The sequence below is a fragment of the Achroia grisella genome, unplaced genomic scaffold (genome assembly GCF_030625045.1).
Source record: "Achroia grisella isolate CSIRO2021 unplaced genomic scaffold, CSIRO_AGI_Agris_v1 utg906, whole genome shotgun sequence".
Taxonomy (NCBI): domain Eukaryota; kingdom Metazoa; phylum Arthropoda; class Insecta; order Lepidoptera; family Pyralidae; genus Achroia; species Achroia grisella.
The window spans coordinates 370930-394547 of NW_026713064.1; the positions used below are offsets into that span (position 1 = coordinate 370930).

At 31.2% G+C, this 23618-nt stretch overlaps 2 protein-coding genes across 7 annotated transcripts in view; one reads left to right on the forward strand and one right to left on the reverse strand.

Annotated features, from left to right (window-relative positions):
- LOC131853868 (semaphorin-1A) overlaps positions 1–23618 on the reverse strand; it is a 344763-nt gene that overhangs the window by 160128 nt on the left and 161017 nt on the right. The window lies entirely within an intron of this gene.
- LOC131853834 (cilia- and flagella-associated protein 20-like) lies at positions 434–1387 on the forward strand. The gene has a single exon (XM_059204891.1). The coding sequence runs from the start codon at positions 497–499 to the stop codon at positions 1385–1387; it is 891 nt and encodes a 296-aa protein (XP_059060874.1). The 5' UTR covers positions 434–496.

A 23618-nucleotide genomic window follows, 5' to 3' on the forward strand; every position in this document is an offset into this window, starting at 1 on the left:
ATCAGTAGTCATAGTTCTTGTCAGTTCTTCTCACGTCGATATCATTCCGAACTGACGGTATATTTGACATATATAATAAGAGTCTGTAATAGACCTACATAAATAAAGATATTCTAAATTTGAATTTGAATTCATTCGAAGTTTCTATTCAGTGTCATACAGCATAGTTGCAGGGATGACACTGAAGTAAAGCTTCAAATGAAAATTATAGAAATAAAAGTATCAATTTTATTTAATGAATTTGCCTTAAAGCATAACTTGTTAATAAATAATATAAATAAATAAATATAACAAATCTGTTTAATTTTCCGTTTTGCCTATAATATTTACAATAAGTTTTAATACACATATTTTTGTAAACATTACATACTGGCTGAAATACATTGCTATTTATTTATTATAAATTTTATGTCAAAACTGACGTACCTATACCTAATGTTGTAAATAAAGACTATAACAGTAATATAAATAAATATATATATTATAGTATAAAATAATGTTCAAAAACACGTATCAAAATGGATTATTATCAATTTTTTATAGTTGTGGCTCAAATCCATTGGCCTTATGGGACATGGAAGTAAAAAATGGTCACGTAAAACGACTAACCGATAACGAAGTAAACTCCATAGTTTTAGAAATAGTAAGTACGAATGTTGCGACGACATACATAACATGTCCGAAAAGAAACCAAGTACTAGGAATAAAGCTACCTTTTCTAGTTATGATAGTAAAAAATCTAAAACGATATTTCTCTTTCGAAATAACCATTCTCGATGATAAGAACATGCGTCGAAGATTCAGAATTTCAAATTTTCAATCTACAACAAAAATAAAACCATTTTGTACGAGCATGCCAATTGGCCTTTCTGGTGGATGGAATCAAATCCAATTTAATTTGGCTGACTTTACGAGACGAGCGTACGGTACACAATTTATCGAGACACTTCGCGTTCAGATTCATGCTAATGCTCGTATTCGAAGAATTTATTTCAGTGAGCGGTTGTATACTGAAGAAGAGTTGCCTCAAGATTATAAGCTATATTTACCCTTGGAAAGAAAACAAAAGAAAGGTAAAATGAAAAAGGAAGAAACTGCTCCTGATGCAAAGTCTCAACCTCCTACTCCAATATCAGCTCCAACAGAAGCGCCAGCTGTTGAAGTTCCGCCTATAGAAATTCTACCAACAGAGCCAATTAAAGAAGAGGTTCCTAAAAAAGTAAGTGAAATTGCTGTGACTCCAGCTGCTACTGATTATGAAGAAGAAAAACCTCCAGAAATTGAGGTTGCACCTGAAGTACCTGAAGAGCTTCCAGTAGAGGCCATAGAGCCAGTAGAAACAGAAGGTACAGTGGAGCAAGCAGAAGATCTCCTGCCGATGAAATAGCAGCAGATAATAGTTACTTTTTGAAATCATATATTTTATTATAATACGTTAGTCATTGTTATATCTGTAATTTGATGAAAATATTATGTTGTAGTTATTATTTTTTGTTACACTAGAAATAATTAATGTTAATAGATCCGAACTTATTTATTATTATAGAACGTTAAATAATAAATGTCATTATTTTGTTAACTTTATTCGACATATCATTGATATATGGACGGAGATACAAAATCATATAACTCTGTACTTTGGAGTCTATGATGGTTCAATAAAAAATAATTTTCGTAAAAACGAATGTAAAAATGTTATCCAGTGAACTGGCAATACTGCGTACACGTAAAACTCATAATTCGTTAATTCGCCAAACAAAAAAACGAGGCCATTTGCCAAACCGAAGTGGCTGTGTGGCCATTCAATATGCAAAAGCGACTCATAAAATTGTACGTCGTCGGTTATAGCTGCCTCTTTAATAGTTTATGTTCTGGTCTATGGCGCGAAATTCCGTCCATTATTTAGGGCCAGTGCCCGTCAAACTGACTGTACGAACATCCGGGGATTTATAGGCGGTTTACACTGGCGCTTATTTAGCTACGTTATTATATTGAATTTCGAAAACTCATTAAGAATTTCACGGTACAGCTTTGTGAAATAATATCCGCTAAATTTCACTTTCCATGCCCATGACGCTCGATTCGTTAGTGAATTTACTCTGAATTGGTTTGGAAGCATAATACTTCTTTGTCGTGGGATAAAATTCCGGTTATTGGGATTTGATTTTCTTCTTATGTTTCATTTTGTATTTGTACACAATATATAAGGGGTCTATTTTAAATTTTTATCAACGGTTGTTTATAACTGTATACATTATTTAAACGGGATAGTGTATAAAATATATTATTTATAAGTTTACACTAAGGGAGATTTTGACAAATGTGACTAGCTGTATAAGGCTACAAGGACGGCGGAGCGATCAAAAATCATGAAATTGATATTATGTAATTTATTAATAGCTCTTAAAAGGTTTCATTGTAATTATCATGATTCTTATATTCCAACATGTATGGACTATGTAAACAGTTTAAAATCATGTTTGTACATGAGAGTTTAATAGTGGCTGTAACATGTTTACAATCTATTAATATAATAAAAGCGAATGTTTGCTTTATCTATGATATTTATGACTTTATTATGTTATAAACAGCCGAATGAATTTGATTCAAAGTTGTCAAAGTCTCCCGACAAATGTGACTAGCTGTATAAGGCTACAAGGACGGCGGAGCGATCAAAAATCATGAAATTGATATTATGTAATTTATTAATAGCTCTTAAAAGGTTTCATTGTAATTATCATGATTCTTATATTCCAACATGTATGGACTATGTAAACAGTTTAAAATCATGTTTGTACATGAGAGTTTAATAGTGGCTGTTTACAATCTATTAATATAATAAAAGCGAATGTTTGCTTTATCTATGATATTTATGACTTTATTATGTTATAAACAGCCGAATGAATTTGATTCAAAGTTACATAGTAATACACCGATAGCAATATAGTACATTCATATATAATAGGCTATTATTTTTAGAATAAACAAGATTATTGGTTTTGAAGACTATATCTGGCTAAATAACATTAATTTCAGTTGTATTTTTCATTTAAATGTACATTAGTACGATAACTTAATATAGATACAAATATACAATTCAATTTCTAATAAATTATAGAATAACCATAACTTTATCCCAATATTTTGGTATGTACAGTATGTTTTCATTTTCCATTACGCACGATCCTATTATCCCTACGAACCGCCGTTTCTGCATTTACTTTCTTTCTGAGTAGATCATCTTTCGTACAATCTTTTCATTTTTCCTGGATCTTCGTATCCATTTAAATGTATCACAATTCATGCACATAATCCAATGAAATATGCAATATGTATAAATAAAATAAAAGTATTTTAGAATTTAAATTAGATTTTTGCAATTAAAATCTAAAATCATAAACCCAAAGAGTAGTCCTATATCACTAACTTTTATGAGTTTAAATAAATTGATAATGAAATATATGTAATATAAATAAATTAGTGTCCTTATTGAAATGTTACTTAATCGTAATGATTTCAAATAATTCAATACTTATTTTGAGTGATATACACTGGAAATTATGCATCGAATTATCATTTTAATTTTATTAAATAAACATTACTTACAATACATACTTGCCAGGTACTTTATGAAGCATGTGACTGTCACAAGTAAATCAATTTGTCCATTTCGTTTACCAAGTCTATATCGTTGTTTGAATCATTTTTTACCTGAAAGAGAAGAAAAATGTTTATTAGTTTATCTATATATATACAATCTAGATCATATTAGTATAGCTATTATTAAAATCGTTACTTCCCTTAGATTATATTGAAGATTCGAATTTTAGTTATAATACTATTTGAAACAATCCTTTTTGTAGTACCGCAAATTGATGATTTTGACATTAGTTTTTCTTTGCAAATATAATATATTATAGTTATCTATAAGAGATTTCTATTAATAATAAAACTGCCTTTCTCTGTACTTTCTTATTCTCATTGTTTTACATTTAAGTAGCTTCTATCTTCACGTCTATAATAGTATTCGTTCAGTTGTTCAATTTATGGATAAAGATTGATAATAAAAATCTACTAGGTTTCATAAATACCACCAATTGGTTGTCGCCAATTTTGTGATATATTTTCTGAACTTTATTGACAACATTTCATGCGTAGTCAATAGCGACCGGAAGGGAGTGAAAAGTGGCACATTATTCCAATATATTGGAGAAGGTCCTATCTCATTTCGGATTAGCGGGGTCAATTGCTCATAGAATTGAATAAAAATATTAAAATGGTTACCGAGCGACCTGCCCTCCAAATCCTCGTATAAACCCTTTTTTATTGAACATACATAAGTTACGTACGATATCTAAACAAGTAAACAAGAATGGAGTGAGATCTTTGATTTTTGTAAATATGTACTTCAAAATTAAAGCTCGAATTCGATGGATAGACGACCTTACAAGCAATGGCATAAGTCATATTATTATGTGCCCATAACGTAAGTATTCAACATAATGTTTTTTTGAAACCATGATGAAAGGATGTTTAAAAGGTCAACCTTTTATGTTAGATTGAAATGGACCCTTTCGTTGCTTTTTAATAGTCCATTATATTACAAAAACATCTGTTAATATATTAAGGCAATAGGAAAAATATTGGGAATATCTTTATTGATTTTGTTATACAATCTTACAAGAATAATAACCATGGTTAAGTGTATATATTACATGAGAAATAAACGGGAGTATATTCTGTCGAAGACCGTATATACATGAAGTTTAAACATGATACCGCCTTATTTCTTAAGCAAAACTGGTGAGCTAGAGCGTTATATAACATTAAATCATATACGAAAGTAACATATTCGGTTAAAGCTTAAGATGTAGGCGTCGAGCGATTTAACTAGCGTTTGTGAGTGTAATAACAATTATATCATTAGATTATAAAAAAATATTATAGAATATTATTATTATCTTTTTTAATAAATTTTCTATAATTATAAACATATTATATATTATATTAGTAAAAACAAAATTTGGAACGTATTAAATAAATGAATAAATATTGAGATTGTTATTGTATTTTTACAAAGAATCTCAGAACAACAACGTCATCTAGACCCAAGCTACCTAAAGCTTATGTTATGGGTACTTGAGAACTGATACAAATACTCAGATATATATTTTTTCGTAAATACATACATACTACACATAGAAGTCACCCAGACCGATACAAACAATCATACTCATGAATACAAATGTTTGTCCCGTGCGAGGAATCGAAACTGTGACCATCGAGAGTAAGGCGGTGTGCTAATCCGCTAGACCACCAATGCATATGACACACATAGTTTACAAAGCAAGCAGGTTAGCGGTTGAAATAGTTTCAATATAATTAATATATTCGGGTATGTATGGTGGTTAAGATTCAAGTCCGTTAGAATATTTTTCAATATAGGCATTTTAACCCGGTTTTACAACGTTGATAACTTTCAGTCTAGAGTGCGGAGTTTCCCTTGAGATCAGGAGGTCAAGGTATCGGTCTAATATAATCCTCTTGACCCAGTTTATTGCAATGTTTTACTTATAAGTATCTCCCTACTTTATCGACTTTATAGACTTCACATGGTATAATTTATATCGATGTCAACATATGTAGATAGTAAATATATTGTATATAATAAATAGATTTTATTACTTCTTTAATAAAAGAATATCTTTATAAAGAAAAAAATCATATAAATAAATTGATATAATTTGATTAAATCGTGTTCTCTGTTCAGGCTGATTGTCCCAAACTTAGCAGAATTTAATATAGATAAAAGAACAACTACTAAACATTTCTACATACATAAGGTTATTATTATAAATACATCATAGAAAAATCTCTAAATAAAAGTCTAACATTTATTGTAAGCTAAGTAAATAAATATAAAATGTGCTATATTTAAATAGCATGAAATCGACGATGTAATGTATGAATAAGAAATATAAACTGTCTAATTAATAAAACTGCGGGAAGCCATACCACATATATTTGCAGAGCATGCGAAGTGAAGAAAGAAAAGAATAAGTAGACTAAATAAATAAAATGTAAAAAGGCAAGGACCTGCAGTCTATGGACAATAACGACGTAACTTAGAAAAATATAGCGTAGAATATAGTACTAATCAATATCGGAAACATAACTAAATGATCGTGCAGTTCACCTACTTATCGTTATAGTTGGAGAAAACTTAATTCCGTACCAAGATTTTATGCAAAAATTCTCCTTTTTTCTTGATATCCTTTTCATTTAGTTCTTGCATTTGTATAATGCATAAATTAAACTTTTCCGCTGTTCTTATATCTTGGACTCCGTGGCGAGAAGCTAAGGGAACAGTCCACGCCTGTGTCGGCTTCCCGTTATATTAAGTCTTTAATTTACTGCTGCATTATTTAGTACGAGCAAAAATTGGTCATAAATAAGAATTTGCTTTATAACTTGCCATGGCGAATACGCGGTTATTAACTAGTGTTATTCGCTAAGGGATTTTATTCCAGTAGTATATAAATAATGTGGGTATAATTATATCTAAGCATTAAATGTAATCATAGTTTGTATGCAGTAATGAATAATGGATATAGATTATATGCCCATGAAATACTAACTAGCTAGTTAGTATTTTATAAGCTGGTAGGCTGTTCTTTAGTGATTTAGAAGCTAAGCATGCCCTCCGATTGTCGCGTGTTCGATTCGAGCACAATGCAAACTTTTGTATGCATTGATATGAATATAACTGTATTGTGTGAACACAGACTCATTGCCTATTCTCATGCTATGTTCATGGTTCTATACTTATGTATATAAGCCATCGTCACCACTTACCATCAGCTATACTTATTTTTTACCATTTCCATTATAAAAAAAAATATATTTATTCGTGAATAAATTTATCGTTATCGTATATATATATTTCTAAAGTAAGTAAGTGCATCATGATGTACCTAGTTACTGTAATCGACGCCGTCCGAATATTTATTGTTTATAATTTGTATGATATTACCGAATATATATTGTTGTATATCACAACCTCTGTTTTAATAATTAAACATCTCCACCTCTCCACTCCCAAAATATCAAATCTTCGGCCTCTGATTAATTGCTAGATCTCAAAGCAATTGTTAATCATGTCTCCGACGCTGACCACAAAGCAACAGTAAAACAATTTACCACTAGACGTGTTACCACAGTCTAGTCAGCGTACAGCGCCTAATTTTTGAAGTCGTAAAATTTACGACAAAAGGGAACATAATCCATCCCAAGTACGGTCCGAGATGGACGTGACGGGCCTACGGAATAAATTTACGGTCAGCAGGAAAGGAGAGGACAATCGAATAGTTCGGTCATTGTAATAGTGGTATTTTAGTGGTACGAGCGGCTCACATGTTTACCACGCATCTTTTATTCGAATATTGACAGGATAGGGATAGTAAGTTCATATTAAAAATATTAGTACATTTGGTTTGGCTAAATTAACAATGGTCCCAAATACGTGGTTATTAAAATAAGAATCCTACTAGGACTTAATTGATTTATACATATTGTAATGCAGTTTGTACATTCTGATGTATAAACTATATTACTGTAAAGTTCCATCAACATCCATTCAGTAGTTTTTGCTTTAACGAGTAACAAATACATCCACACACACACATTTTCGTGATTATAATATTAGCAAGTTCAGACATCGAATATTACGTATTCAATTAAATATATACATCTATTTTGCTGCATTCAAAATAGATGTATATATTTAATGTTAAAAAATACATTTTTATATTATAAATGCGAGTTTTTTTAGTTTGTTTTGTTTTTACTTCATAAATTACAATTCATTCTGGCATTCATATATTTGAAAAAAAAATACAATACCTACTTTTTATCTCGGTTAATCGTAGTATAGTAAAAATTCTCGCATTCAGGTGGTGTACATACTTACATTAATATAAATTTAGAATAAATCGACTTTATTTGCTGACGGTATAGCAACACTTACCCAAATTAAAGGAGCCGTCGGATACTTGCGGATGCAGATTCAATTACAGCGACTGAACACTGAGTGTGCACTGCCGTAGAGAAATATTGTTTTACGACCTGGACTCGTCGCCTTTCCCACATATTTATTCTACACAGCGGCGAAACTCTTAACTCACGACTTTTGGTATCAACTAAGTGAATTTTGTATCTGGCCAACACTAACGTCCAATTCAAACGGGGGTCAAAATTACGACAGCCTCAGTTGAGTGGAGTTTTAGGAACTGCTAGGGGTTCGACCCCTAGCGATTCCCTCAGACTAAAGTCGTTTCCATCAGGCGGGAGTTGGCCTTCAGCTGCTCCATAAGTCCTTCCGCGGGTTTGATTTAGTGCCATCTGCACTGAAGTATCGTCCGGTAAAGCTGTAATGGCAAGCTGCGGCCAACAACATTACAGTAATCCGAAAGACAAAACCTAAAAAATTACATATTTGGCTAAAACTAAATTTATTCATGGCGCTTTTAAGCAAACTGTAGGCAAATCAAGTGTTGCGTTTTCTCTAACAAGCATTACAATATAGATTTTTTTATATTGTAATATATGAATGTCATATTTACCTTATAATATTATTAATGTTTTTTGTCTCTTTCTGGTGGTAGTGGTGACAGTGAAAGTGAAAAAAGAGTAAGAAGTGAGTAGACAGATTTGTCAGCTCGAAATCAAATAATTGTTTCCGTCGTAATCTCTAGTCGAGTTGTGACCAAGACGATTGTAACAGCATCGCAATATCGGGAGCTTAAGCTATTTATAAAAATAATATTATCAGATTTTATATTATCTACAGGACTAGACATTTAAAACAATGAAATTGATTTTCACACATTTGTGTTATATATGTATATATATATGTTATATATTTCAATTTCAAAATTCAAATGAACAATAATTTCATATTTATTTATTTATGAAAACGTATAATAATTGTAAGTTGAATCTGTACTCCATAAAAAGCTAATTAAATATGAAAGAAATTGCTTATCTTAACATTAAAAAATATATAAGAAGCCGGTAAAATAACGTATTTTATGACAGAATTTTCCTTTTAAGTCATTAGAGCTTAATCTAAAAGGAAACTTCCATGGCATTTATTAGATTAAATATTTACTTTGTTTCGCACTTTATTGTATAAAAAACAATAAGAGACTAGGAATATGTAAAGTACTGGTATTAATAAATTATCACCATCCGTTTTATTGCCATAAACCAATTATTCATTATCGTGCATATAACGAGAGGTAATCTACTAATATAGCAGCCTTGGGTCTAGTTTAGTCGCCAGTACCTAACAATCACAAGTGTATATAATATAAACCACCAGGTCAGTTCCCAGGCTCATACAATCACAAATTGTTTAGAAAAATTATTAAAGACCTGTATTTTATGTATGACTGTGGCTTAATAAAGTTTACGATTTTTTAAGATTTATTTCTAAAATATTTTTTTTTTAATTTCACGACTTTCACATATCGTTAAAGTCGTGGAAAGAAACTAACCGTCTAAAGAAAGCGACACCCTCACGGCGAGGGCCTATATACATGAACAGATATCACGGAATCATGGGGCATTGCTATTCTGTATGCTAAGCTGATATGACTCCACAACCTGTAAATTCGCTGCCATATCTCATCCTGCTACCGTAACAAATTGTATTTTTTAATAAAAATATCATATCTCTACATTATACATTTAACTTTTAAGTATAAACAACATACCCTTATCTTTGCAGTACATAAAACGGGTCATTTTTGCGCGCCGCGAGCGCTCATATTTTAAAAGGCTTGAACCGGCCGTCGCTGTGGCTCCCAGATAACACTGCCTATCGGTTATTTACTGACCACAAACAAACCACTTTTCAACTTTTTTTACCTTACAAACTTGGTAGAGTAAAATAGAACCTTCGAGAGAATTTTATACAGGGTTAGTGTCGCCGATACTATACTTTTTATATACATTTATTTATCTTTTGTAATTGACATTTTTGTTAAGAAACAAATAAATACTAGACAGAATTGATCATGAGTTTTAGTCTCACCAGTTTGTAAAGAATATAATAAACTGAAAGGTATAGACACACATGAAATTTAATTACCATGAACAATAATTTTGAAATCTGAATTTGACAATCAAAAACAGATTTTCAATTTGAAACCATACTTTCCAACTATATTCATCACATGATCATATAACATAGTATGTACGAAAGCTTTAAAAATTATCCAGACTTGCTGAAATTTAATTTATTTCATTACAGATAATTTTTATATTTTTTATATTTAGCTTTATTTATATATAAGTCTTATTTTTATTATCAATTTCTTAATCTAACAAACTTGGTAGAGCAAAATAGAACATTTGAGAGAATTTCTATAGTTACGCATTATACATACTGGTACTGTTCTATAATTTTATTTATCTGACGGTTTCGTCTTATGTTACTGTCAAAAGTCTATGGAATTATTTATATACAAGTATCATTTTTATGTTGAATTCTTTACCTCACATAGTTGATAGAGCGAGAACCTTCCGAGAAGTTTTTATGTATTTATATAAAAGGCTTTTTTATTTCCTTATTAAATACAACATTTGAGATGATTACGGATATTTTTTATGTCACACATCAAACATAAACGTGTTGCAAAGCTGCTTAGTAGCTAGCAAAAATAGATACGAGTAAATAGATTTTATTACATAAAGTAGTCTACCTGGACGATGCAATAGCTGAATGTAAATTTTGTTAAGGACGGAGAAAATTAGACAAATTTGTGATATTGTGATAGTTTAAAATTTTGTAAAGAAATTACAAAACCGACTAATTATATTATATTCGATATTTTAACTATAACGAGAAACCTAAAATTACTAACTTTGTCTTTATAAACATAAGGTTTAAATTGTTTCAAGTATAAAATATGAGTAACTATATTATGACACATTCATGTGAAAAGTATGATGAATATGTAAAAAATCATGAAATTTGTGTAACTAAATTATAAATGGCACCTTAGATGGTAAACAAGGATACCAAAACTATCTGCTAGATTACACTAATAAAACAAACCACTCTAGAAAAGGAGAAAATATGATTCATACCGTTCGTCTATTCCTGTCAGCTTGGCATTAACAACAGACAGCTAAACGAATTACCTGTCTCACTTGTTCCATACAGATATGAGCGAGATAGTATCTGTTTGTTATCATCGCCACAATAAATGCCATTCCTAATAAAATGGATAGTTTATATTAAGTGTATGTATGAATGAGTGCTGGATCTTGTCAGGGGTGAGGTAATGATGGGATTTGTAATATCAATTTGTGGGGATACATTTTTGTATTATATATAGTGCACATATTTCGGAGCATACGGATGTGTAAGAATGAGTTAGGTGGCCTTATTAATAGAAAATGTCTCTACGTTTAATTATAACAATGACTTACTAGACTTTACTTTACGAGACTTTACTGGACGGGCTTAGTTACCTCGCTGTTTAGCACAGGTCCTTACATCCGATAGTCACGGAATCGATTCTGACACGATATAAACATTTGTATTAGTATTTTCTCTGTATATTATGTATCTATTAATAGAAAAATGTATTTAAGTTTTTTGTCGCCGATTCTATCCTTTTTCTATATACTTATTACTTTATTGTAATTTGACAAATATAACAAAATAAATGCTATAAAGACTGAACGTAAATTTTATTCTCAACATATTTTTTGGTGTCAGAAGTGGGATTCGAAGCCACGCCCACAAGTATATTTATCAGTTGTTTAGTACCCGTAGTTCTGTATAAGCTGTGTGAATTGTCTAGGATATTATTATTATTTTCGTATTTATGTTTTACAATATTCGAGGCTAACCCTAGTGTTAACATATTAAAAAGTAAACACAGCATAACAGGGAGAGCGCGCCGCTCCATGAATATTCATAATGTAAGATCGTATCTTACAATAAACACAGCACATAACCACATGCCTCTAATGACCTGGATGGTTAAACAATAATGACAGTATTCTTGTCTCTTTGGCATTTTACAATCGATTTTCTTTTCTTTGAGTGCAGTATGCCTCACAGGAGATTTACTTACTACGTCAGTAGAATAATGACTTTATTTGTAAAAACACATTAAATAATTCAATACCCATATTATGAGTAGTGTAATTGTTTCCAATAATCATAAGTTATTAACATAATCTTGGTTTTAAAAATTAAAATAATTATTATATATATTCCAACAAAACGGCCGTATCTATTCATTATATTATAAGGTTTTTTTGGAAGTCAACTCTAATATATTCATTAATACAGTTTATCTTATAGAATTTCAGTTTTATTTTATGTCCTATATTATTTTAATATGAACACAATATTTTTATAATAATTACCTATAACCTTAGTACTTACATTAAAATGGAACGTTGCAAAATAAACATTACAAAATCTGTAGCAAAATTTATGTGCAAAAGTTATTGTAAAGAATTTCGCCTCTTATGTTATATTCTAATAATAAAATTTTCGTATACATTCACTGTAATATTAATAATTATTTGATGTAACTCGTGCTTGCCAAATACACACGTTGTCACTGCGGACGCCGCCATGTTAAGAGGTGACAATAACGTTTGACAGTTTAATTTCGCGACAAAATTATTTCATTGCCTCTGGATCCCATCGGTCATCCAATTGGGTTAATGACCCTTGATGTTTCAAATTGAAATTGGAAAGTCAACTCGTCCTTAAATCATAATCGAATGAGAGTTCAAAAAGCATAAATTGATGAACGAAATTTAAAAGTACTACACTCATAGGGTCTTGTAGGGGTTTAATCCACAGTGTAATTATATATATTCTTTATTGCACTATATAGTGAATTAGTAAATTATATATATATATTAGTAAATATATACAGCTATTTAGTAAAAGGCTCACAATGTATCTAGAGCGAAAATTCAACAAACAATAGAATATACAAATTTCAGTATATTTCTAATTATAAAATTCTAGTTTTGTCTTCTAACTACAAGTGCCAGATATAAATTTAACAATAAAGTTCCAATGTATCTAGGTTGCGTTCCTTTTTTAACTTTCCTTTCGCTTTAATAATATATGGTATACGTAATATCTTTGCATTGCGAAGAGAAAATATTGCACGAAAAATCACAGATTATTATACGTATGTATATCCTATTCGTATAAAATTTACGCATCGCGTATGGCAGCTAATACATAAGCGAATAAAAATATGGTTCTAATGCATCATAATTTTAAAAGAGTACATAAATAATCAGTTTTGAACCTACAACATAATTTTATTTATAAATGACCCTTTAGGAGAACTTTAAGAAACCACTGTAACATTACTCGTAAAATTAAGTATTTAGCTAGCAATTTTCAGTTATATATTTGGGAATATATATATTTTATTATTCTGAATAGAGCCCAACCTCAATAAACAAACACAGATATTTGTTAAGTACAAATAAACAAAACAGTTGAACAGATTAATTTTACAATCCAATTGTTTGACGTCATGTCCTATCGGTCATCCCTATCGGTTATCCGCAAACGGGGTTAATGACCCGTTGACGTTTGTCTAAATTATACAAGAGGGTCCATATTTATTAGCGTTTCGGTTTTTCCTTTGCCTTCTTTAACATAACGATGAATATGTAAATAAAAAAAATGCCAAAAAATCAATACACATCAGTAAGTATCCTTTTTATATGTATAAACTAAATGATAAGTAAAATTAGATAGGCGTGAAAGTAAAAGAAATTGTGTACAGTATTATTATAGCGGCACAATTTGATTTTATCTATGCTTGAAGAAACAAAATTAATCTTATACCTTATTTTAAGATAAAGTTGTACGTAATGCTATATCTATATTCATGAAAAAATACAATGCAAATTTAGACAACTTCTGTACTCTACAATAAATTATATATATATATACATGCCAGATTAATAATATAACTCTGTAATAAGTAATATAACTCTACAATGACCACTATAAAACGTCCAACGCACTTCATACGCCCTTAATTCATAGCTTATTAGCATCGAATCCACCGACCACACACTTACGTACAATCGAAGTTATTACAAGGGCCATTGCGTGGGCGATAACATTAGAGGTGGCTAGTTTCCGTAAAAACACGCATAAATCACGGCCTACCCTGACTAATTACGGTTTAATTTAGAGCAACAAAGAAGTGGCCTGGCGGACCCCGAGCAGGGACTTGGGGGATAAATTCTAGACATGTGCGTCGTGGGTGTAGTTTATGTGTCAATGTTAAAGTAGTTGTACAGTGGATACTGTACATTCGTTTGTGATAAGTGTGGATTTTTAAAAAATTTTTTAGTTTTATAAAAAGTGATTTGTGATAACCATTGTCGTTCTAATTTATTTTTGACTCCGGTTTCTCTCTACACGACCAGAATATTAGTCAATTATATGTACCTTTTGGGAAAAACAAAAAGAGCCTACTTAATGGTAAGTTGTAACGGTAACCTAAATATAAGATTACTATATGGTAACCTACATATATCATGCATATCACAAAATACATTGTGAAGAATAAAATCTATGTAAATTCCATAAAAAATATCAAATGGCAAAAACCATTATTTAACTTATTTTATTTATTAACCATAGTTTCCATTTTCCTTCAGGTGATCTACTAGAGATCACCTGAAGGAAAATGGAAACTATCGCCTATAATTATGTATTTGAACTACATTAATGTTATAGATTAATTTCAAATCGTTACTCGAATTACTATTACCACACGGAAACTTAATTATTATTATTTATATAAAATTCACTTACCGTTAGCGTGAAGCATAATGATTAATAATTCAGTAAATAATAACTAGCAACATATGGCGATTCCATCTGAACGATAAAGCAAAAACGGACTAAAGATTACAGAATTTCATTAATGGAATCCAGTATAGAAATATAAATAATCACTCTTATTCCGTTAATAAGTTGTACCGCCACAGAAATAATTGCGTACGATTCATTCTGACTTTGAATGGAGATGTATTATATTCATTCGCTCAATAAATAAGTGACGGGCAATTTACAAACAATTACTCGGTATGTTTATCAAAACATCAAATATGTTTCAAGCTACCGTCATTCATTCAGTATCGGAGTTCAGTGACGATAATTGAAAAAGTTAACATTTTATACATGCATATATAGCGATCAGAAGGCGAATTATTAAACCAATTAAAAGTTTGCAACATTAACTGAATCAACGCACAACAAATTTCCTCTGAAGTTCCTGCCCTTTCTCCTCTGATTTTATTTGATATTGCTCCGCTTTTGACACATAAGTATTGGTTATTTGTATTTAGCTTTAAAAGGTTACCTACCTATTATTATAGAGCGTCGTGGCTTAGTGGTTTACAATCCTGGCTTAAACGTAAGATCACGAGTTCATATATGACAGACATCAAAAATCTTTATATATGAATTCATATTCTTGACTATCATTACACTTATGGAAACAGCACTAACAAACATAATTAAACTGGTATGGCGTTAACCATAGGGCCTCTAACAGACTATCTGGGATGACTGTTTTCATGGTAGTTCTTTTATTATATTAGATTAACCCGCTACTTCATATCCATGGTACGGTACGGTCTGAACAACAATGGTATATATTTTTTGTTTGTCAACAAATTCTACCAGAATATCTAATAAAGGCTTTATCAAAACATTGTAAATGTACTGTTCCAAAATTACCAAAACCGTTATATTTAACACGTTCACGTATGCACGAAGTCATACCTGTAAGTGTAAACAGAAACAACTCTTATATTTCCTGAGCTCGATTTCCCTAAGGCATTTCACAGCGATAACACAGTTTTAGTTCGTTGAAATAAAATTGCATTTTCGTAAACATTCACAACGAAAGCGTTATTTGGTAAGTGTTATTTTTATATAAAACAAAAGACTGATAATTGCGCAATCATGACATCGTTTGTGATGGTATCTTGAAAGTTCTGTATCAAAGAAAAATATTACTAAATCATAACGGGGAGAAATATATTATACCTGATTAATACACTGCTTACCTCAAAAGTTAATTTGTGAGATTAGTTTTAAACTCATCTATATTTTATTGCTTATTATATATTATATATTTCCACCGCTAAGCAGATTACACGCAAGCTGTGTTTCTGTTTAAGGATGAAATATTACAATATTATAGAGAAATTACACGGTACTGAGGCATAACATCTTAGTTTTCCGGAATTACGATACATGAGGAGTTCGATGTGATGACGTATCCGTGATGCTGTTTATGTATATAGGCGAAGTTGCCACTTACTGTTAGAGGGTTGTCAGCTTGTTGACCATTCTTGTAATGAACAAATTAGTTTACGTGCAGATTAGGTAAAAACAATGTATCTATGTCAGTAGTACATGTTTGTGTAATACATAGACATTCGTTCATATTTTTTCTATAGAGAAAAGACATAAAAATGATGCATTAAATTTTACACCGATAAAAGAAAAGAAGCAAAGGACAAATGAAAAGAATGTAGCATCCTGGCTGCGAGACACCTGCGCTTTAAGCCGCCATTTGCGTTCTGAATTCCGAGACATTGCTTCAGTATAGAAATTTTCGCTTTCATTCGTTTTAAAAATACATAAGTAGGTATATTCGTAACCCTTTTATGAATTTTTAATGTGTGCCGTTTGTGAATACACAGATCGAGTCGCGAGCACTGCTTAGATTACATGTATTATTGCAGCTAGTGTAGGCCGAAACCAGATAAAAAATTCATCACAAAGTGGCTTCTTGCTATCGGAATATGAAACTTATTACGTGAGGGAGTAAGTGGCAAATCGCTAACTAGTAACATTCAACTCATTTTCCGCCGACATTGAATATTCTGCTATGTTTGAAGGAAAAACAAAGTGTTAAATTGCGTGGGGAGTCGCTTTTGAGTTGAAAGATGGGTGAGGAAGGTTGATCTTTATGATACCTACACAGGGTTGTTTTTTACTTATTCGGTGTATGATAGGGCTTTGAGGGGGTACCTTCCTGCTACAGGAGACACGTATAGAGTATGTGGGTCAAGTGGCAGGTAACAAAACTGTAAGTGTTGCGATGTCGCGCTCCAGGCGAGAGTAACACGAGTTCGGATGCATTTTATTTGGTTTAAACTTCACGACATATTTTATATATTGTTTCAGTTGCATATAGTTAAAAAGTAGCAACTTCCGTACTTAATGAAAAGTTTTTAAATGAAATTGGATACGGTAGAAACTTTATCAAAAGTTTATAGGATAGATAATATAATGTACGTGTATTTATTGGAGTATAAATCAAGGAAATCTAATCACATTACTGTGGACCGCCTATTTCATGTAGGTGTGATATAGGGAGATAAATATGACATAATTTTATTCTAAACGTCAGTCATCCTACGGGCATCATATTATAGTTTAATTTAAATTACATTCAAGTACATAAATAGTTCACATTTCGTAGAAATGTTATAAATGTTAAATGTATTATATTTTTCCGTTAAGTGCATCTTAAATACATTTTATGTTATTATCTTCTACGAAATTAATTGATGTATTTATAGAATATTCTCGAATTTTCATTTTATTACACTGCTTGCTGTGAAGGTGTAAATATATTTTACTTTATATGTTCTGGCAAGTACAGCAGAAGTGTGGAATGAACTTGGCGATGATACGGACGGTTTGCTCTTAATGCTCCGAAACGTGGTTGAGAGCGGTTTTCAGAGTTATAGTAAAATTTAAATATAATTAACAGTATAGGTATCCGACCTAAAGCGCAATAAAATTCATATTTACTTGTTAACAAATAAATAAATATGTTGTATTATCACTACATATTATACAACAAAGTAGCTGTCGCTGTCTATCCGTATTTATGTACGCTTAAATCTTTAAAACTACGCAACGGATTTTGATGCGGTTTTTTTAATTGATATAGTGATTCAAGAGGAAGGTTTATAATTGTATAATATATGTACACCGGGTGGGTAGCTAGTATTAATATATACAATTAAGAAATTAGTAATTCTATAAGAAATAATAATTTTCGACATTTTTACATTATGATTTAGAGTGAGATAGTAAAAAAAAAGTAGTGCACAAATGAGGTTACAAAATATCTACACTTCCATTAATGTTCTTTCATCAAAGTGTTTGAAATAAACTTTCATACCGAGAAACCTCATTTGATAATTAATAAGTTGAAATTTTCATATCTTTAAAAGTATAATATTTCAGGCGGGAAATTTCATAGCTAGACGCGATTCTAATTACTAAAATTAATGAAGTGAAAATATCCTAACAACAATTTTAATTTAAGCACCCAACTATAATGTCCGCTAATCCAGTCAGCGGTAAGTGAGTCGGTTGAACCATTAAAAATACAGTATCTTATCGCGTTGAAAATATGAAATTTTGCACATTACTTTTGAAGGGTTAAAAGCCCATAAATAAAGAGTATCTCGGTATCCTCCATAATCACGCCGTTTATCTTATAACGCTACATTAAGTACGAAGCTCTAACATCTTGAAATATTCCCTTCTCCGATATTAAGATTCATTAAACTTGGTTTTAGTTAGTTTCCCTCGTGGCTGCGGTGCCCTCTGTCACTTTTGTAGCAAATGTTCTAATTAAATTCACTAGAGCAAGTCTAGAATTTAAACTACTATTGTACCAGTGATACATAATTGAGTAGACATATTTCGATAAATTATTAATGGAAAATAATGTCAATTTATGAATCTTGCAGCAGTAACCATTGAATTATTGGGGCAGGTGGTGATAGTGGTGTAATCAACGAGTACTCATTAGTAGTAATGTATCCTGTCAAGTCACTTACTCGCGAATCTCCCCAAAACTAGTATGGTTGAGTTCTGGATAATTTGGTAAGACTGACTTACTAACCTAATTTCCTACTTATCCATTTTTCTCAAACGGTGAATATTATACTTGCAAATTAAAGTTTTAATAAATAAATAATCAAATCATTATAAGGCGGTTGTATATATATACGCTTTTATATACACGCTTAAAGTGGAAAATAATACATCTTGCAATCCACTCAATCTGGACTTGTATAGTAACTCAAACAAACTCCAGTTAAAAAGTAGACTCGCTAGACCAGTGACAACCGCAGACAATTGAAACTGGAGCGGGAGAGTAATGTAAATCTTGTTAAACTTAAGTGTCAAGTTTAAATGTTTACGACAAGCACATTTTTATTGTTTTCTAATAATAGTAGTCGCAGTAGTCGACGACCTTATAGAGATCAATTTGTAAAGTAAATATGAGATAGTGTCGAGTAAAGAAAAAGATTTTTTATTAAAGTTTTTCTTCACTATAATTCGTTGGTTACAACGCGCACTTGACATCTGATATTGCCAGATGTCTATACGCTACGGTAACTTTTTCTCATTAGATGGACTGTATGATTATTTGATACTACTATGGTATAAAAAAAGCATTACTTATTAAGCAATACACATAATGGTTTACGAGTGTAATAAGTGAGACGGTTGTTTTGTAGTAATAGGTATTCTTCTAGATAAGAAGTAAAAGAAAAAACCAAAATCTAACAATCTTCGAGAACCGGCTGAAACGGCTCGCACCGAACACGTTTTCTGTTCACTTCATTAAATTTAGCCTAAAAGTTCATCGCGCTGATTTGATATTCAATTTGCTGCTGCAGGGACCGCTATAAATTTTTTATGGGGGCATAAAGCGCGTCTGCCAGTGGATCCTTTTTTCTGACTCCAATGTAGCGGTAGACGTCGGGGAATTGGCGCATACGAATGGGATGCGATCTGATTATTTTACCCTGTATTGAATTTATTTTGACCTAAAAATACTCAAGTGTTATATAAATCAATTACTTTGAACTTTTTTCTAAACGTAATAAATTATATATTTATTTATAAACGATTTTTTCCTAATGGATATTATTACATTCAATTGTTTGTTTCATCTCATCTCTCATCATCATTTATTATTCCGGATGGATAAATTTGAGCAGAAACTATAATTATAATATTAGCCTTTGTATAATTTGGAAGGAGTACATAATTGAATCATTTTGGGATTCTACAATAGGCTCACTCGCAGTGTAGTGTATTTCACTCTTGCTTTATTTGTTATCTTTACTTGAATGTACCAACATGTGTATCCAAAATTTATTTGAAGTGATTTGAAGAAAAAACCATAAAATGTTTGTAAATTAAATCTATTTTCTGTATTTAGTATCTCATCTGGGCCGATGTGTGTGTAGAGCCGCCTCTACTGAATTAGCCAAGCATCTCCCAGAAGCGTAGAAGCTTCTTGGTGTTTTCACAAGCTTCACGGATCGACCCCACCATTTCAAGGATTTGTGTACGTTGTGTGGCTACTGCTACGCACTCCAGGATTACGTGAGCGTCCGTTTTTTCGGCTTCAAAGCAGCTCCAACAAAGGGGACTGTCTGTAGCTTTTATTGTGTACCAGTGTTTGTTTAAGGGAGAGTAGTTAGCTGTTGTACCTATAATTATTTTTGGGTTTTGTCTATTTAGTTTAGTAGACGTTTATAAGTAAAAATGTTTATAAGTATATTTTCCGCTACATGCAAAGTTCATTGTTAAGCTACTATATAAATAAACATGAACAATATTATTTCATAAACGATTCAGAGTTCGTATGTTATTATCATTATTATAATTGAAGACATTATACAGCCTGTAAATCACTCCGCAATTCGTGCGTGCAAAACACATAACAAAGGGAATATTTAATTGTCACATTCTCACTTTTAACTAGATGACACCCATCTGTTGGGTTTATTCGATGACGAATCAGTTTCCTCCGAGTTTCAACCAATTACGTGTTAATGAAGTGAATGACGACAATTTATCTCATTATTGACTTTGCGAAACGCTCAAAGCGTTTCCTCTTACATATGCCAAGTTAACACGCAATTATATTCTTGTTAAAATACTAGATACACGAATTATTTGTGTGAAACGCAAACCGTACACAGTGTACACATGAAAGCTTTAACGAAGGTGTATGTGTTAATTTAAAATTTAAAAGCATATGTTAATAAGCTTATTTATATAATTTGGAGTAAATTATATATAGGATTTTTTCGTAGTCTAAACGACTACGAAAATACCGATTTCAATCGATTATTGATCAATGTAAGTTACTGGTCAGATCTTGATAATATTTGTTAAAAACCACAAACTACTCTAGATTTTAAATAATAAAAAAAACAAAATTGGTCAATATAGAAAAATGCTTCAAAAGATATTGTGAATTTTCTGCTTTTCTGAAGTCGGTTGTCAATTAGCCAACAGTTTTTGTTTTCCAACTGTTCAATAAAGAAGTTGTTTCCATTCGTTATGTTCTTGTGTATATTATTTAGATGATTTATTTTAATAGGAAGTTAGTGCTTTTAGGATGATGAGTATTATAGATTATTGAAACAAAGGTACTATACCAGTCACTATCGTTTAGCAATATTTTTTTCTGCATGATAATTTGTATCTCCACTAAATATCACAACGATTTAGTTTTCATAACACGATTGTATTTTGCACCACGATAATATCTTGAATCTCAGAATCCTGGGGCGAGGGTAGAAAGTGCGCACTCATTATCGCTTCCCGGTGCCACACTTCCGTATCTTGAGTGACGGAAAAAAATACGCAACTGCATAAATAATACTCCTTTTTTAAATTTATTATGCAGAATACTTCATTTTATTTGAATTTATTACAAAAGCAGGACGTACGTCAATACATATTTCCATCGAGATCAATTTATGTCTCTTTATGTTGTCTTTATCAATTTGTGTTATTGGTTTTTTACACTTATAAAAATATATAATATATTTGTTATACAAATCAAAATATATCTTTAAATTATACTAAACCCTATCTAAATATTCCAAGTATACTCGTATGCATATGTGTTTGTTGAGAAGGTATTATTTAAAGATACTGACCACAAGAGAGCAAACAATTACTCCAATACATATAATATTATATTATTTACTATATGAAAAATATTTTTTGAAATTGATCAAATACTTAATAAGATACCCATTACGAATGAGAAAACCAATCAAAAATCAATCTATCCTCTATAAAGTAAGTTTAGATCAGTTTTCATTTGATAATGAACATGTAACCTACACATATGTATTGCTGTCAAATTGAGAACTTACTCTACATTATATATATTATACTCTATAAATACTTTTTGGTATTTATAGAGAATTCAATTTACGATTGAAACCGCAAGGGTTTGGAATAAGCGTCCTACATATTCTTGTTTGTCAAACTTAATAAGGTCAAAAGTCAGTTTGTTGAAATCATATTTCTTTATATAGCATCAATATACAAATATATATGCAACGATAATAAAATGGCGGGCGTGTGTCTGGCACAGCTGTATGAAAACGGAGCCATAAAGGCTCCAAATTGCCTCTGAATATAAATCACTAGCTCGTCACACGGATCGAATACGCATTTATTTGGAAAGGCAATCGGGTTTTATGAATTTCGTTATTATATATATTGCCCGTATAAATAATTACGTGTCTCTTTTAAAGGGCGGATTAGGTGTGAAAAAAGATAACGCGTTGTTGATGACTCAACTGAAGGTTATATTTTAGGTTACAATCTATCGTCAATAATCCTGATATATCATTGTTTTTCTTCTGTAAACATTTTGATCACTGAGTAGATACAGATTTAATATTTTTTTATGACTAGAATGGTTGTTTAACTTATTGTAAATAATACAGATAATACTTCGTTATGTGCCGTCAGTCGTAAGACTCATGCGTTGCTATTCCGAACAACTATGATGTCAGGCCTTCTTCCCCTGTAATGTTACAGTCATATCTTAAACCGAAACACAGGTTACAAAACAAACTACTGGGGGATAGTATACGTCTAACAAAGAGATTCACGCAAACGACTTTATACCTACAAAGTACATCTAAAAAGCTGCAAAGTACAGTATCTAGTATTTAATTATTGGTTTCAATACTATTGGGTTACTAAAATTAGTAATTAATACTAAAAGACAATTCGTAATCAAAATCATCGGATATAAAGCATTGAGATGTGTCCAAAGGCTCTTTAAGCAAAGTTGATGCAATCTTATGCAGTCTGTTGCATAATATTACTATACAGTGACGCCAAAATCTGCATGTGAGTCATTATGCCCCAGACGAGACAATGGTCTTCTGTGCTAAGCGTAGCATATATGAAGCTTAAACACTTTTCTGTACAAGTAGTCAACAAAAGGTTAATTACGTTAGTAAATGACACCAGATTTTAATCTTTAGCCTTTTCTAGAAAATGGTGTCATACAGTATATTCATTGTGTAAGACACGTAAGTATCGATCTCGGGTCTCTTACTCGAGATCCATTGATAGGATACTACCAAAATATAGCTGTCAAGAAAATGCATAGATACACATAATTTTGTAACGTATGTTCTACATACATACA